The 17,875-nt window shown below is 44.1% G+C and overlaps 1 protein-coding gene across 1 annotated transcript in view; it reads right to left on the bottom strand.

The window, feature by feature from the left end:
• The window catches only part of RAPGEF1 (Rap guanine nucleotide exchange factor 1), an 84,364-nt gene that overhangs the window by 18,843 nt on the left and 47,646 nt on the right, over nucleotides 1–17,875 (bottom strand). The window contains exons 8-10 of the mRNA XM_010177191.1: nucleotides 16,649–16,832; nucleotides 15,542–16,048; nucleotides 8,829–9,031 (exon numbers count right to left, since the gene is read on the bottom strand). Coding sequence (XP_010175493.1) covers nucleotides 8,829–9,031; nucleotides 15,542–16,048; nucleotides 16,649–16,832 — 894 coding nt within the window. The remainder of the gene's footprint in view (nucleotides 1–8,828; nucleotides 9,032–15,541; nucleotides 16,049–16,648; nucleotides 16,833–17,875) is intronic.

The following is a 17,875-nucleotide window of genomic DNA, read 5'->3' as shown; positions in this document are numbered from 1 at the left end:
GAATTGTGGCAACGACTTCCACAGGATTTGGGTGTTGCACATCTCTTGGAAGCCCCGTCATCCTTTAAAAGACATACTTTTTTTGGGAGGGGACAGTCCATTCAACAGAACTGTCACAAGCAAACTAGCTCTCCTCTAGTCCTCCCCTCATGAAATCACAGGCAATGGTTTATCTTGGAAATAAATCAGTGCTTGTTTTAATCTCCTCCTTAGGGGTTTCTTGCAGGGTCAGTAAAGCCTCAGTTATGGCTGTACTGACACAACATCCTACTCCATGGCTTTGCTTTAAGTGAATACTTCAAAATAATCTCTAGGCAAGCCAGAAGATTCTTTGAGAAAGGATGCTTTCCTCTATCCAAACTCCAGTCATGCTGCCAGGCTCCCACCGCAGGACGAGAAGATGGTCTCCCAGCATGAGTGATCCTGACCTATGATGGCAAATGGTCAACACAGGGAGACAAGAGAGCTCCCTCTCCTCTCACTAGTAAAGTGGATTTAAATAAAACCCAACCCTATCTGCTGCTTGGGAAGTACTTCCATAAAGTGCATTTTGAGCTTGGAGCAATCTTGTCACCTGTGAACAGCTGGAAGCTAACGTGCCCAGACCTGAACATTTACCACACACTGTGACACACAGAGGTCTTCCAGAGATTACATCTTCCAACTTTTTCAATGTGCTGCCTTTGGTTTTTTACAATGGTCAACATATTAGAACAGCTTTCCATCATTAGCAGCGGTATCACAGGATGTCTCAAAGGTCAATGACATTACGACTGTTTATTTGGATTAGATGGCAGGAGATAAACACTCTAATAGAAAACTTATTCCAAGAGTGACGCTCCTCTACGTTCAACTAGGCATGGCTGATCACAAGTAACAGGGAGACAGGGTGTTTATATGCAGGAGTTACTGGTTACGAGTTACAGCAGTCTCCATCCTAAATTCAAAGTTGAATGCAATTATATGGCTGTCAGAGCATCTGCAGCATCAGCAGACACAGTCTTTACCTTTTAAGCACAGCCTTCTCAGTTACCCTATGGACCTCTTCTGCCAAATTAATCTACGATCCTGCCAGACACTCCCAGATCAGATAGAGCATCAGACTTCCAAAACATGAAGCTATCAGAGGAAAGGATCAATCTTTCAGATCTCCTCTAATGCTATTAAGAGAGCGACACGGGCAACGTGCCAGGACTGGCTGCCCAAATTCTAACAGTAGAGAACTATGTTCACAAAACACTGGGTGTTGCACAAAGCCATTACACCCTGAGAATATAATTGCATAGACAACTACTGGAAAAGACTTCCTATCTCATGACACAATGCTGGGCTTCCAGGTACTTTTGCTAATGAGGAAGGAAATGCTCCGACAATGAACGGCTGGAAACACAAGCTGCCAACAGAATGGCTTCAAGCACTGCCACAGGAAAGGCAGTAACTCCTCATGCTTGAATGTTTATCGGCAAACCCTCTGACCTGGCTGCACAGCTGACCTCGCTGTTTTTAAGTGATGGTCAGCATAAGAGATGGATGGATGGGGCCTGCTGTTCCCTTGGGAAAGGGACTCCAGGCTTCTGCATGAGAAAACACAAAATACAAACTTCTCCTTAAGTGAGAGGGATTCTTGTACATCTTTGCAATAAAGCAAATAAGGGGGCCGGGGGGAAGGAAACATTTGTACGATTTATTGACCATGCTATCATGCATCTCCCTTCTGAAACGACCAAGAGAATTCAATCTGATCACACCTACAACATCAACTCTTGCTTAGCTTGTAGACAATACCATCATATCTAGCAAGCAGATCTTTGAGAGGCAGAGCCTGGAGACAAAGACAAGGCTCCTATAAAGTCATTCACACAAAAAATGTGACCTATGAAGTCAACAGGGGATGGTTTAGAGAGACCTAGACAGAGACAAGTAGTGCTCCAACTGCAAGAAAAATGTATAAACCACCTGAGGAAGTGGTTCTCAGAACCAGGATTCAGCGATGCCAGCATGCAAGAGCACTATTAATACCACCAGGCCTGCCATGGGTAGTGGAAACGAACACAAATGCAGACGGAATGCTAAACAGGAAAGGCAAAACAATACCTAGAACTCAGCAGGTGGTTAAATGGATGCAAATCTTTTTTTCCCCTTCCCCTTGCTTCAAATTAAGGAACCAAACCCTCCTCAGGACAGAAACAAACTAATACACTATGATTTCCCAAGTCCTGGTTTGATCATGGCTCTCACCATCAAACCACCATATGAATCAAACCAGCTCAGTCTCTGCTGAGGGCCAGAGCTGCAGTGTCTGCTGCAGACTGGAAGGGAGCACAGGGGCAAGGCGGGGAAAACATGCAAAGCACATGGCTGCATTGTGCGCATCTTTAAACACTTATCTGACCCTCCTTTTCCTGAACATTCATTAACACACACACACACAAGAAAGAAAAACAGTTGCTGTGAATTTTCTGTGCGCTTGCTCAATTTGCTGAAGAATGGTGGGAACAAGTGAGAACAGAAGCACTGAACTGGAGCTTTCATAAGGAAATCGCTTGCGCCTTCTGCTGGAATCCAACAGCCAATTTGGTTTCTGGAAAATTACTAGAAATGTTTCTTAATTAAAAAGAAAACATAAGAAAAACCCAGCATTTTGAGAAAGACAAGTTATTTCTCCATAGTGGAGGATGCAGTCAAATTTCCACTAATGGCATGTACATGCCTCAGAGAAACAACTGTGTTCCTTGTTTCGGTGAGGAAAACGTTCTTAGCTGTAACCAAATGCAAGGCTTTCTGCAGTCTTCGGTGGAAAATATGTGGGTAGATAGCAGTATAGCTTGTCACTGGACTGATTTCCTCTATCAGTGCAGAGGTACCCAGCCGCTGCGAAATAAGAAGACTTGATTCCTGCCACTTGGATACCTGCCCATCCATTTCCAGTTAACAATTCAAATTTATTTGGAGCTAATAAACCAAAGGACAGTATCTCTGTCTTCACAAGAACAAGGGAGAGAGGTGATCAGCTAGAGAATAACTACTGCCAACAACTACCAAGGAGGATGCTTTCTTACTGCATACCTCCTTTCCTACCGTCTAGCAACAGGAAGTGCTTTCAAAAGAGATCGGAATCCTTAAAATCCCTCTTGACAGTACAACCCAGTTGTCCCACCAATGTGGGATTTATTGGTTTAGCTGTGCATGGGATGGGGAATACGATGCTTCAGTTCCTTATGACAGCAGCCCACACTACGACCAGGACCCTTGCCGGCACAGAGGCCAGACACGAATCAGACTTGGTAAAAAACAAGCTCAACTTGCCAAACCTATGAGGTTTGATCCAGTTGCTCAAGATCTGCCTCTATCCAGTAAAAGCTATTAGGTCTGACACAATTTCCTGCAAAGAAGGGAAAAGTGCGATTAGTGGGTTGACAGAGCAGTGGTGGCTTCTGGACTGCAGCAGCGTCTGCAGCGCTGATTGGAAAGAAAACAAGTCAGGGCTCTAGAAAAGAAAATCATGCATTAAAGATTAAAAGAGTAAAGATGTTCTGAACAACTTCACCTCTTTTTTTTTGCTTCAAAACACTGTTTGAAAAGAGTCTTTTTAAGCCCCGTAAATCAGTAGGAAGGCACTAGTCCTTCACCTGGAGCACAGAGCTCATGGGCTAATACACAAAACATGGTTTAGGCTCGGCTTTCCTGTTGCCTGCACATGAACAGATGGGTACGGGGCCAGATCTTCCCTCTGGGATTGACTCCTGCTGTCCACCCCAGACTGGTCTCCAGGGAAGTAGAAAAGCACAGGCCACTTTCTGAAAATTGGCTACACTTGGCAAACGTGCAATGCATTGCTCACGTTGGGTCAATGGACAGTCATTTCGTTTATCAGCTCTGACTTCCTGGTATTGATCTAAGGAGGTTTTTGTTTCCTGTATGGAATGGATAACAATGAATGTAGGAGACATATAATTTTAAGAGATTTGGTAATCACCACTGATTGATACTTCTCAGTTGTCTGCTACGTGAAATGTGTGCTCTTTCTAGCATTAACTCCCTTGCTGGGGCTGGTGGAAAGCGAAGGCTTATTTTTTAACAGGTTTATTGTTCACCACAGTGCTCACTTGAGTGGCCTTTCTCTGGTGAGAGAGCCAAAAATGAAGACATGAGAATAAGAGGAGCAGAGCAATGGGCTTAAAGCATTACTGGTGCAGCTCATGAAATCCCCCTCATGTGAAACTGCCCAGTCTTCCCAGTCAATCCTCAGGAGCAGATTGCAAGAGGGGCTCTGGTCCTTCTTGGCACTGAAATGCAGGGTGTCACCCTGGGAACGATCCAAACTTTGACAGCTGTTTCACATCTCTGTCTTATTAGGGACAGGGAAAATGGGATAAACCATGGTTATGGTATTACATGGGTCAGCTATGATGCATGTAAGGACATCGGTATTTTGCAGCTTGGAGACAAAGACACCCTGTCATAGTGAAAAATCTCATTTTTGCCTGTGAAAAAATAGACCAACTAGAGTCATGAGCAACTCTGAGATTATAATAATTTAAAGGTATTAATGGAAAAAAAAATTAATTTAGCTTATTTCCTTTGTGCGTTTGACAGTGCGCTGCCTAATTGTTCGCACTGTTCCTCATGCTCCAGCCATTTATTTTTCCCCTCACCAAATCCTTGCAAAAACAAGTAAGGATTTTTTAATTAAGTTTTAACTTTTAATAAAATAATATATTCACAATAATGTAGTCCAAAGCAAGATGAGAATAGGTCAGAACAATTAAGTAGGTAGTAACCATTTAATCCAACCAGGACGCTTTTTAAAATGAAAGTGCCCACATATTTTTAGAAGGTTATACTATCATATTTATAGCCCCTCAATTAAAACAAAAATAGCGAAGGGCTTTTACCTGGTCTTACATTTCTGTGCTTTGCTTGCAAGGATCACTAGCAAACAAGAGAGCTGTACAAGTAAAAAATTTTGCAATACTGCAGATTTTAAAACTGTTTACCACAAATTTATGCAAGCACCAACCTTTCTGCACCTCAGCCTTCTCATCTGTGCAGCAAAACTATGATACTGCTCTCTCCCACAAGTGGAAGCCAGTAGCTTTAATTCATGGCTTGTGAAGTAGTGCTACTTGTAAAGTACTTGAATACTTTCTTCTTCTTTGGACCCACGATTATCACTAATTTTTAGAGAATGAGTAAGTGTTGAAATGGGAAGACAGCAGTAACACAGTGGGAGGATACCATTTTCAAATATTTAATATTAAACTAATTAAACACTTCTGAGTTTTCTCAAGTCTTGTCTGATAATTTCTTCTCCAGAAGTCTAATTTACTAAATATCCAGGTCACTGTTAAAAAATAGTCTATTCTCAGTTGTCGTCACACAGCAATCAGAGCATAACCACATAGTTTTACATGCAAACGAGCCCCATACTGATGAGCTGTTGGAATCCCGTGGTTAGATTTCATTTCATTACATTAACACTTTGTTATTACGGCCACTTAATTTAAGCAGCTGATCACAGATTTAAGCAGTGCTCTAAGATTATTCTTATTTTGATTTAAGTCATTCACAGCTCCTCCTGCCATTCTCTCTTCAGACTGCTCACAAGTGCTGTAGGAGAGAAAACCCTGCTCATTTGTCAGCAAATCATACAAGCTTACTGAGCTTGTTTGGGACCACAGAGATGTGAAGGGAAGCAGACAAGCAAATATGAGATGAAAGATCTGGTAGAGGCCATTTTCTAGAAAAAAAATAAGGAGCTGCAGCCATTTTTCCATACATTTGACTAAATCCATGTATTCTGGGGATGGCATCTCATTATTTCTCCAAAGGCCAGATTCATACAGCAGCCTTTAATCAACTCATCCACATCACTGACATTATGCAACGGAACAAAAAGACTTTGCAGCTCCAACGTGCAGCCTGAGGAACACGCAGGTCAAAGGAGCGTGCCTGGGCACATAGGCCAGTTCTCCTTCATCAGTCCCTCACCACAAATGTCAATACCAACGTGTATATAAATTAATGAAAGCCACAACTCCCCTGTGCTTTATTTAATAAGATTTACACACAGTTTTTCTCACCTGGCTGATTACTACATGAGTTCAAAAGCCCCCAAAAGAACCTTCATCTTTACCTGCAACCAAGAGCGTAAGCACAGAATTTGCACACAAGCAAAATACACCGACACAAATACGCACACGTGTTAAAGTGAGGAGAGCAACTCACCGAATGCACAGGAAAGGAGCTGTGCCGGTTGAGAAAGGAGTTAGAGACTGACATAGTGAGGCCCTGAGTGGCACCGGTGTCCTCGGGGGTGAAGGGCACTTTAGTTTGCTGGACACAGTAGGAGACAGAAGAGAAAGAAGAGGCAGCATAGGAGGCCTGCTGAAGAGGGGGAAGAAAGCAAGAGACAGAAGACACAAAGAAAAGAGAGCACAGAAAAGGCTGTGAATAAAGGATAAGAAATGCTAACTGTACAACAATGCATATAATGGCTTGCTAAACAAACAGCTATTCATACAGTTCATCAGAGCCAGACACACCAATATGCCTTTCTTGAGCTCAAGAGGCATGCACAGTTCAAATCGTCTTTGTTTCACAAATCCCTTAAAAATAAACTCCCACCTCCCCCTTCCAGTTCACCCATGGACAGCTGCTGTGGGGAGAGGCAAGCTGTTCCTCGCTGCCCTTTTTTCCCCATGGTGTAGGGGGCAGATGCCCAAAGGCTGAATGGGCTCTTGCTTCTGGCCACTAAGCAGCCAACTCTTGCAGACTATTTTTTGTGGCAACCTGCAGACTGGGAACTTGGTCTCTCTGGTGTGATCTACAAGCTATCACTGGTACTGCTGAGATACCAGATAACAGTGATGTCCAGATATTTTTCAGTCCAATCCAAAATGATATATCATTTGCACAAGAGGGAGATATTACACTCTCAGGAACAAATACTATTAAGGAATTTCTCCTGAATTCCACTATAGTAAGGAGTCTGAGGGAGGCTAAGGAATATCTATGCCTTCTCAGCTCTGACCCTTTGCATATCATGTACAATGTTTCATAAATAAGAACTGAAGCTCACAAGAAAGGACTTCCTAATTATTATTTTATAGAGGAGTCCATCCAGCAAAATTGGATTAACGCTGGAGTAGCTGATGCCCATGTGATTTCCTGTTTCAGAAACTCATGGCAGCTGGAGCAGAGGGACAAGTCTGGTGGCTTTTACAGCGATTGTTGAATGACCTATCATCTGCTCGCACCACTTTCCCAACAGAGGGATGAAGGTAAGGAGGGGAAGGCTGCACTTCAAGAAAGCTTTGCTTCGGGGGAACTGCAAGCAACACCTTGAGGGTATCAGCTTGCAAGACTAGAAGAATGCCTAGCAGGCAAAACTAGTGACAGCTTCAGAAAAGGAGCAGAAATTCACTGAGCATTACTGCACAATGGCTACAGTAAATCCGTGCAAACACACCCTCTCTCATAACTGAGAGACCAAGTCACCACTGGAAACTATCACGAGAGTGTAACCACCTCAAGGAGAAGGAGGTAGGGCAAGGGACTACAAGGTACAAGTGACAATGCAAGGATCACACTGACAAGGGGACCACAGACTGTGGAAACTGCCTGATCCTTCAGAGAGGAGTCCTGTAGACTCTTCAGTGTCCCTGCAAAGCACATGGGAAACAGGGATTTAAGGTCTCAACCCCACAAAGCATAATACTCAGTTTAGCTCAGCCAGAAATGTTACTTTATCTTTTTAGAATTCCTACCTGCATCACAGGAATGCAGCAATGCAAATCCCAAAATTATGAGTTCTCAGTTGCTTTTCCCTTTTGATTAAAAAGCAACACCCCGGGACAGTCAAACTTTAGCATAAATAATAAGAAGAAATATTACAACCGTAATGGTAAGACCATGGCTCTGTTCCCACATTTCCTCCTGTTTTGTTAAAGCCATGGCCAATTTAAGTTAGCTACATCAGCACAAAAAATGTTTTTTTTTAATAGAGAAAATCTGATAATTAATATAAACAAAATCCCTAACTTTGGAGTTAAAAAGAGACAAGAAAGAAAGACCCTTAAAAAGGAATAGGACAAAATCCCAGCTCTACTGAGGTTGGAAACAAAACTACTGTTGCCACCACTGAGGCCAGGATTTCATCCCTCCTGTGGAAAACTGCACTCACTGTGCTGCTAAACCCACTACCCAACACACATACACCTGTGGATGTGCCTTTTTGTGGTGGCAGGCTGGGAGGGCCAGCAGAACACTCAAAACCAGGTAAAATCCTGAATCACACAATGGGACTAACGTGGAGAAAATATGCACAAGTTAAATAACAGCTATACCCAAGTTCTGTGGCTCTGGCAAAGACTGACCCATAAAAGCAGTTATTATGTTTTAACAGTTATTATTAGTGGCATCCTTGACAACAGTTTCAAGACAGCATTGGGAACATCAGTGCAGCAATCTCTTGAAAATTGTGTTGCCCAGTGTGTCAAAACCTTCAGAGCAGTTGTCATTACAGAAGCCTGTAGTCTGGTGTAGATTCAGCCATGACATGTGGAAGACTAACATTTCATTTTTAGGGCATTTTAGGACTTACAGAGCTTATGGGGAACAGTCTGAACGCGGAGTTAGAAAGGAGCTCAAAGTAGATGATGCAATATGTTTAAAAACATGTTAACAAGATGACAAGGAGCAAAATGTGGTAACACCAACAAGACATCCCACCACTGCACCCTGTCAGAAACAGGAGCTGCAAGAACAGAGCTGTTTCTGGAAGGCTGGTGTGCCCTGCTGGGGAAAGCACCATGGATATCACTCACCAGCTGCCGCTGTTTTGGTGGGAGAGCAGGCGGAGGTGCCAGATCTTGAGAGGGGTCTAAGCTGATAAAGGAGTCATTGAACCCATAGACTTCCATGAGGTGCTTGTTCTTCTGCTGGTAGATGTGCTCGTTCTGAGGGGTCTGGTAGAACATGGACGGCTGTGGCTCTGAGTAGTCTTCCACAAATTGCATATATGCCATCACTGCAATGCAAAGAAAGGTCACACTCAGTGCTCCTGCTCCACATGCTGCAGCTGCAACAAGCAGGCAGGGTGCTCATTCTCAAAATACAGTAAGAGTTAGGCTGTGGCACTGTCAGCTTTGCTGCAGGTTGGGAGCAGCAAGGTATCCATGCTGTGTTCACAGGTAGCTCACACAGTCAGCTGTCATCTACCTTGCAGGAAAGGATCTGAATATCCCATCCTCCAAGCCAGCGCACAACACACATAATCACAGGTCACAAACACATCCAAACAGCTGCTTGAGAAGTCTGATTCACTGGTGCTTAGCCCAAATCCCTTCCTCACATAACCCATGGTAATTCTGAGAATATTCCTCAACAGCTAATGCTGGAAGTCACCAAAAAAACCCCAGAATAACGTCAGTCTGCTTTCTAGGAGGCAGAAATCATCTTGTACAAAGATGCAACCTTGATAATAAATCTATAATAATTCTTGTGCCTATAATAAGTCTCATACCTGTAGTCAGCAAGATTTCTAGACCGAGGAGGCTTTTCTCCATTCCAGCAAGCTTGATAAAACTGTTATCGGAGAACACCTACCTGCAAGACTGGGTGTACCTCTCCCTCAGCTATTTCTATGCCAATGCTGGTACAAGATACTTATCTTCTAAAAGCACCACTGACCATGCCTTCCTACCCCCTTAGCTCAAATCCAACACCCTTTGCTCCCATCCCTTTTTAAAGCATCTTATTATCTCCAGTTCTTTAATCCAACTGATTCAAAAGCTTTTCTGAGAATGTGGTTCAACGGAAATATTAAATAGGATCAAATCTCATTTAAAGGACCTTTCCATCTGTACAATCTCCTTCCAAAATCTATGAAAAAACCCACACAGGTCTGTCTATGCACCTCTGACAGAGGATTAGTTACTGCTGTAATATTTTAGTGTTGAAAGGGCAGACACCCAGTGTCACAGAAAGACTACTACAAACCCCCAGAATTAGTATGGAACAGAAGTGTATTTAATAAATGTAAAATAAATAAAGAACTCTCTTCTATATACCTGAGACCAGGAGCAATAGATGTATTAAAGTGTCATAAAAAGGACTAACCAAGGCCTTTTTGTGAATACACTGTCATGCACAAGATGCTCTGTGATCATTCCTCCCTTCCTCCTCATAAACAAGCTGTTGTCAGTTTTTTTAAATCTGGTCATTAGGTGGTAATTATTCAGCTTCTGCTGGCATTTCAGTTGTACAGCTGAAATGAATGGATGACTTCAGTGAAAGCTATAAATATAACGACCACAATGCAGTATTTGCACATCGTGAAGCCGGTTCCCACACTAGCTGCAAGGCAAAGCCCTCTCTTCACCTGCCAATGCAGATCTATGGGCCAGCCCATTTCAAACAGGATGCAGCCGTGCAAATGTGTTGGCAGGAAGGAGTTGCTTTGCACCTGCCTTTTGCACCTTCCTTTTTTCATATTTCCTCTAATATTTTAAACTTCATTTAGAAATGGAGCTAACACAGCTGCCCCTTCCCACAGAATTATACCCCTCCTCCAAAAAATAGAATAAAGAAAAAAAAAAAGAAAAGGTCTTGGCAATCGGAGTGCAGGAAACCTCAGCTGATGGATTTCAAACCCGACCGGTAACACCTGCTGTCCCCATCCTGTGACCTGACATGGTGCTGCCAGTGAACAACCTGTTCATGTCCTGCAGTACTGCCAGCTCCACAAATGATGCTGAAATTCTGACCTCTAACACTCCTTGCTACCTGAGCCTTGCTCTTCTTCCTCCCCCAGCTGCCCTCCTGCCTTCCCAGCACCACTTCACAGATGTAAGTCACCACCCTTGCTAATTCAGACCTCTCCTTTCTGAAGGAAGTGGGACAGAGGTTTCAAACTGCACACACTGACGTGTTGGTGTGTGTTTGTGCCACTCATCTGCTGGTGTCAGCACTCATGTTAAAGCCAAGATCAAATTTGCTCATGCACGTGAATTTCAGACTAAGTCCTATCAGGGGAGAAGCACATTCAGGCAATATTCTCTTATTTGAAATCATGGTGAAGGAATCTTGGTGTAGAAAGTACAGAATTGCTACAATACTGTTTTCAAATATCAGTGATTCAGTTGACTCAGATACTTCTATTAAAATTAATGCCCTGAAAAATGCCTTGGTATCATACAATAACTTTAGAGGGTAAGATCTAAAGAAGGCTTATCACAGGTATTTCTCGAGCAGCAAAAGTGACCTAAAGATCAAGACTCCTCAGAGAAGTCTAGAGGACAAGAGCTCGAGGGAAAAGACCACATTTTTAGAGCTCATCAACTGAGTAGGACAAAAGCCAAGACGTCAGGTTTGGCAGTCCTGGTATAATGCAGCAGACATTGCTAAATTCAGAACAACCCTTATGTGGAGTTATCTACAAAAACAGTGCTTCATTTAACATCCAGATCTGAAGACAACACTCGGGATCGATAGCTGTGAGTTCCTGACTTCAGACATCTGTATGATGATACAACTGGGGAAGTGTTGTCGAAAACAGTATCGCATCTGACACTTGTGTAAAATTAAATTACTGTAACTCAAGGTAGTAAGCCTGAATACTGTTGAGAGCCTTAACTCAATCTGCAAGGGGATAATGAAGAGCTCTTTTATCTCAGCTCTTTATGAGGCTAATGCATCCCATCGTCATGGCAGCTCCCCTGCCTTGCTTGTTACAACTAGCCCGGGGCGGGTGAGCATGTCTCTGCTTCTGCTTTGTCCTCTTCTCTGTTTTAGGTGAAGTGAAAAACAGGTCAGATAGATAGTGAAATACAACCCTGGCTCAGGAGTAGAGATGGCAGAGCACAAATTAAAATAGGCATCATTAAAATGCTGCCAATCTTGAACAGACGGGTAAGAGAGCAGGACCACTCCTGAGATTGCTGTTTGCAAAGGGTCTTCTCTCCCCACTCCCCCCCCATCCCTTCTCTGCTGTGGTTTTTAACAAGGCAGAAATTTAAAAAGCAGATGGGAAATTACATCACCAGCTTAGATCAGGCTGCAGGCCCTGCAGCAGCTGGGCAGAAGGAGAGATGGGGGCTGCAGTGAGCAGCCAGGGTGGGATGACACAGTATCAAGGCAGCACTATGGGAGAGAAGGGAGGCATGAGAGAGAAACCTCTCCCATCACAGTACCACAGCCAGTTTGTCAGTTCTGAACCCAGACGGAAAAATATTTGGAATTAAAAAAATTAAAATCTCAAACTGAGGTGAAGAACACCTTCCCAGCAATCACCTTGCAGTGCCTTGGCTGTCATTTCTGAAGGAGCTAAAGCTGCTCAGAGATTTCTAACACACACCAGTTCTGCCCGCATGGTAGAAATCACAGGTATTGCTCAGAGTGCCCCAGCAGTGCCCGAGCCAGTGTGCCATGCAGCTGCTGGTCCCACACCCAGCTGCAGGAGAGGAGAGGAGGCAGCAAGTGACCTCTTGTCAGAAAAACACCCTTGGACCAGTGGAGTCTGCAAGGAATTGCTAGATTATCAGCAATAAGGCACATCAGTGATATAGGTAAGGCACAGCAGTATCCGATGAGGAGGACTCGCTGAAGGTCTAGCCCGACTCCTGGCGCTGTGTCGGCAGCCTGTGTTACAACTGGCTGTGCACAAGTGCAACAGATTTGTGTCCATGGGCAAGAGCCAAAATCATGGAAATTCTTAAGCTATACCACACATCAACTCACTGGAGAAGTCAAGGTCAAATAAGTCTTTGCTGTCACCTCTGGGAGGAGAGCTGTTTTTCAAAGAGCTGGCGTTAATCCACTGGCTAAGGCCAGGCTGCCCTCAGCGTGGTTCCTGCAATTAAATACCAGCTGTTTACAGGGCACCAGGCTGCATTTTGTTCACAGTGACAGGGAGGGAAACATGAATAACTGCCTCGCTTCTGGTTTGCAATCTGTTTGAGGGGAGGATCTTGTTATTTTGACTCTAGGCTCTTCAAGGCAGAAGCTGCTCCGTGCCTCTGTCTTCTACAGCAGGAGCACGATGCTGGTGATCAAGCAAAAATCTGGAGGAATTTGCCCTTAGCACAGTAACATGTATTCTTATAGCACAGTAAAAGAACAATAATTCATGCCAGACTAAAAGGCTTACCACTCCTCTGTTTGAATTATACAGAAGTCAACTCTTGAAGGTCCCTCTGAGCACAGCTCACAGCAATACGCATGGTTAACCCTAGCAGGATTTGCTGTATATTATCGATAAAAAGACCATTAAAGTCTCTGCTGCAACATTTCCTGCCAGCTACCAAAAGATACCCCACAACAAAGGGACTACAAACAAATCCCATCTGTGAGAGCTCTAGTTCTTTTTAATAAATTCATGCATCTCCTCCAGATCCCAGGAGTTTGTTGGGGTTGTGGAAGCAGCACTGCCTCACCTTACACAAGAATATCTACATGCATCAGCCTCCAGGCAAAGAAATCCTGGGTGCTATCATACAGCCTGAGTAATGTTTTACTGCCCTTTTATAATGTTGAAAATAAAAGTAAAACTAACAACCACAGATCTGTGGTGTGATATAGCGTAAAGACAATCTAAAACAAGTTCCCAGTGTCACATGAATGCAATTAAAAAATCTGCAGCAGTCAGGTAACAGCCCAAATACTATTACAAGCTTTGCAGCAGGGTTGCTTTATCAAACCATCGGAGCTGACAACACATTAGATAACAGCTTCTACCTTTCCTAACAATGCAATCAGATCAATATGCCAAGAGCTTCTGATAGTGCCAGATGACAGATGACAATTTACTCTATTCTAACAGCAAAGACAAGGCCTTGGTACTGAGGTTAAAAGCATGCACAGGCGATAAAAGAGAAGATAGCTTTTAAAATCGTTCTTAAGTAACTCTTTGACATCTCATATGATACCAGAAAACAAAGACATGGGGCTTAAAGAGAAAAACAAACAGCACAGGTCTGTCTTTCAACTGCCAAACTGCCTCTTACTCAAGGTTCACCCAGGCATCTCCCCCTACTAAAGCTTACGTGTACAGAGGCGCATTTCCCTGCAACCATCCCAGCCTACGTGGTGTAAAACTCCCTGGACCCAGCCCACAAGGACTCGATCCTACAGTAAGAAGGCTCTGCATCATGTCCCCTTGCAGCTGGTACTGCCAGCAAGTATTTTGAACAGCACAAGCCATGACAACCAGCCTTGGCTATGCCCTGTGCCAGCATTTATTTCCTTTCTGTTGTTTACAAACAAATATATCAGCTCCTATTTAGCTGCTTTCACTGGTTTTTAACCTCTCACTTTTACCAGAGAAGAACAAAAGCAATTTCCAGCATATGTGGACACTGAACTACAAGATGACCCTCACTTTCAGGTGGGTCAAGCCTTGTGGTCTGATTAAAATCCCAGAGGGTTACAAATGCAGACTGGTCACTTAGGGATAATGGAAATGCTTTTAGCCAATGCACTTTTTAAAATAAAAAGTGACTGGCGCAGTAAACGACCATAGGAACGGGCAGAATACTGACCCTGCCACACAACACACCGATCTCACTTCCACCTTATTCTCAGTGAAAAGACTATAAACTGCAGAAATGAGTCAGAAGGCCAACTCAGCACTTTCGAACCAGCTCTCCACTTGGGCTGCCAGCCGTACAATGTAATGCTGTTGATCTAGATCTTGTCTACGCTACCTCCTTATGCAACATACAACTGCAAAGCAAGGCAGTGACCAGTACACTAACATCTGCGGGATCTCACTGTGTAGTCCACAGCCTTCCTTGGCAGATCAGTATGGCTGCTTTTTTGGCAAGAGGTTTCAAATGTTTTCAGCCACGAACATCAAGGAAATCAGAACAAGGTCATGAGCGTGAGTCGCAGTCAGTACTGGTGTGCCAGGAGTCTGGCTGGGGATGGCGAGCCTTCGCATTTAGAGGCTGCTCATTTTAACGATGTGGGAAATTCTTAGGCATCCAAAGGAAATGAGAACCTGCAGCAGAACAGCAGTACTGGACACTAGTTAATAGTGTTGTCTTGCACAGTTATGTGGGTGACTGTGTTCCTATTGCCAAATAACTGTTCTGGCAATGCTTGGTTTTGGACAGAAAAGCAGCCCTTTCTCCGAGCTCTTGGAGAGTACCCAATTCTTTTCTGCAGAGGGAAAACATTCATAAAATGGGGACAGGGAGGAAGGAATGGACATAAAAAGGGAAGATAAACCAGGAAGATCTGCAAGACAGAGTGCCTCAAAGATTCACACTCAGGTAAACAGAGATGTAAAATGGTCTCACTATAGTAATGAAGATGCTGTGTGATACCAGGTCCCTTGGGCCTGGATTGTTCCTGGCTGCAAGTGTCACACTCTGTCCACCAAAGGACCGACACTTCCCTTCCACGCCTTTGACACTGACTAACTGATTTTGACACTCAGCCTCACGTAAGCAAGGGCATTACCTTGGGGTCGCCAAGTACAACAACTGCAAGGAAAGAGAAAGGTAAAAATAAAACCCAAACATAAGAATTTTCTTACTGTGTTTGTTTTTCTTCTCTGGCAGAGGTGGTGGCTTCTCTGGGTCACTGTTAGAATCTGGAGCAGCAAAGTCAGCAATGAATTCAACCGGTGCTGAAGAGTTTCCTTGCTGGAAAGGCAAAACAGCAGCAAACGGCGTGAAGGGTACTGATGGGACAGACACTGCATTCTGCATGTCATCCTCTGAGATGTTATCGTATTGGGAAGGGTGCCTCTCATAGGACACCCTGCAGCCTGAGTTATCTGAAGTCTGAGAGGCTGCACTCCTCCTCTTCTTTTCTGGTAAAGCTGGAGGAGTCTCTGTTGGCTGTGCTGCTCCCGAGAGGCTGCAGAATTCCAGTGGAGGAGAGGTGCCCTGTGGGAGCTGGAAAGCATGTCCATGGAAAGGGGAGCCAGACTCACCCAAGGACTCTGGCAACGGGCTGAGGATACCTGGCACCTGCTGAGGTATCTGATCAGCGTTGGAGAGGTCCTGCTGCAGGAATTCATAGTCTGGATCATAGTGATCTGATTGATCTGGTTAAACAGAAGGGACAGGAGAATGATGCATTAGTTTATCCCTTTTACTGTTTAGTGCTTCTCAGTTCTGCCCCTCCCATTCCATCAGTTAATTAATCAGTTCATTTAATCAGAGAGGTACTTCCTTGCAGCAGGGACCATCTAGCTACACCTTCTGTAACATCCATAACTCTTGTCATTATTTCTTTACACTAGCAAACAAATAACAAAAATTCAACAGGTAGATCATTGCAGAGATTATCACTGTTGCAGATTAGCATTTTTATTTTCTTTCCTAGTACACAGAAACAACATCACTTTAGTCTACCAGGACTGTCAGTTCGTACTGATGTCTGCAGACAAGGCGGAAATCAACAAAACATTCCGCGTGAGAGCTGACTTGAGTTTGAACACATTCATCTATAGCCAGGGAGACATTCCCCTGGGCTTCTTCCTATCTGGCAGAATGTAATTCTGCATAGAACCTCCTGCAGCAACTACAAGATGACAGTTGCAAGTACAATCCATTTAATTCTGCATCACAGTGATGACAGCTCCCAAATGAGTGATGGGGGCTCTGCCAGCAGCCTGGGAGAACTCCCCACTTACCTAATGTTTCACAGCTTGTATTGCGGGAGCACTGACCACTGTCGCGGTCCAGAGAAGAGAGTTGCTCGTCAGACTTGCTGAGTTTGCCGATGCTATTGCACGGTGAGAGGCGAGGAGATTCCCCTCCATAGGAGTGGCTTCCACCTGACAACCGTCTCTGAGCATAGCAGTCAACGTCAAAATCCTTAAGCAAAAAAACCAAACCACTGTCATTCTTGGCAGCTCTCTAGCAAGCAAGTTGCAGCTTGAGGAGCAAGGACCTCACAGCTGCATTAAGCAAACCAAGAGGGGAGAGGATTGGTGCTGCTAGCCCTCTCTAGTCACACAAGCTTGTAAGGACCACAAAAAATAATCTCTGATTCAGTAAAAGGCCCACACCAGGGAGCTCTGTGTGCTCTTCCTTCTGGGCATGGTGTGCTGTGACCCAGAGTGGACTTCACAGATGCTGAGAAGATTACCGAGTTCCTCACCAGTATACATGTCTCATGACTGCTTGTCAAGATGTTGACTAGGTAACCAGACTGTAAGATTTCACATTAAATAACTGGGGCTTTAGCAAATACTTGGTTAGCTTGGGTGCATGCAATGAGAAAATAAGCTCCAGTGAGATACATGTTTCTGTGCCTATGACTACCTTTTTATTTCAGAAATGGCCTCAAGCTTATCAGCCTGTGAGTGAACCCCTCAAGTATTCCCACTCCTGCAAAACAACCGAAGTGTGATGGTACTTGTAACTGAAGGGGACAGACCTGTTGGAGAGCAGTGAAGGGGAAAGAGATCTGGGAGTCCTGGTGGACATTTTTCTATCAGAAAATTTAGAAATTTCCCCAAAGCACCAGCAGTGGTCAGAGCGGTTGCTCAAACTATTGCTTGGGTTAAAAGAGGTTTTAAATTGTGACTGGATGAAGACAGACTTTTGATCTCAATATGCCACACACTCCCTTGGCCCATAAGTAAACCTTGGTGAGATCTCGGTAAGCTCAGCCAGCCGCTCTGTACCGGGATCTATTTGACACAGCAACACTCAACCACTCACATCTTCACACTCTGCTACAGCTCAAGGCAACGAGGTTTGTAGCAATTTGTTAATTAAATCCAACAACACTGTAAAAAAAAATTAAGCCGTTCACATTATTTATTATCCTGATGCTCCTGCCACTAAAACTCCTGCTCCAGAGCTCTCCTGTACAGGGCTGTTTGGGACGAGCAGAGGCTTGCGGGGGACTG

This window comes from Antrostomus carolinensis, unplaced genomic scaffold, assembly GCF_000700745.2.
Source record: "Antrostomus carolinensis isolate BGI_N321 unplaced genomic scaffold, ASM70074v2 scaffold1861, whole genome shotgun sequence".
NCBI classification, from domain to species: Eukaryota; Metazoa; Chordata; class Aves; order Caprimulgiformes; family Caprimulgidae; genus Antrostomus; species Antrostomus carolinensis.
This window is presented reverse-complemented; position numbering and strand designations above follow the sequence as displayed.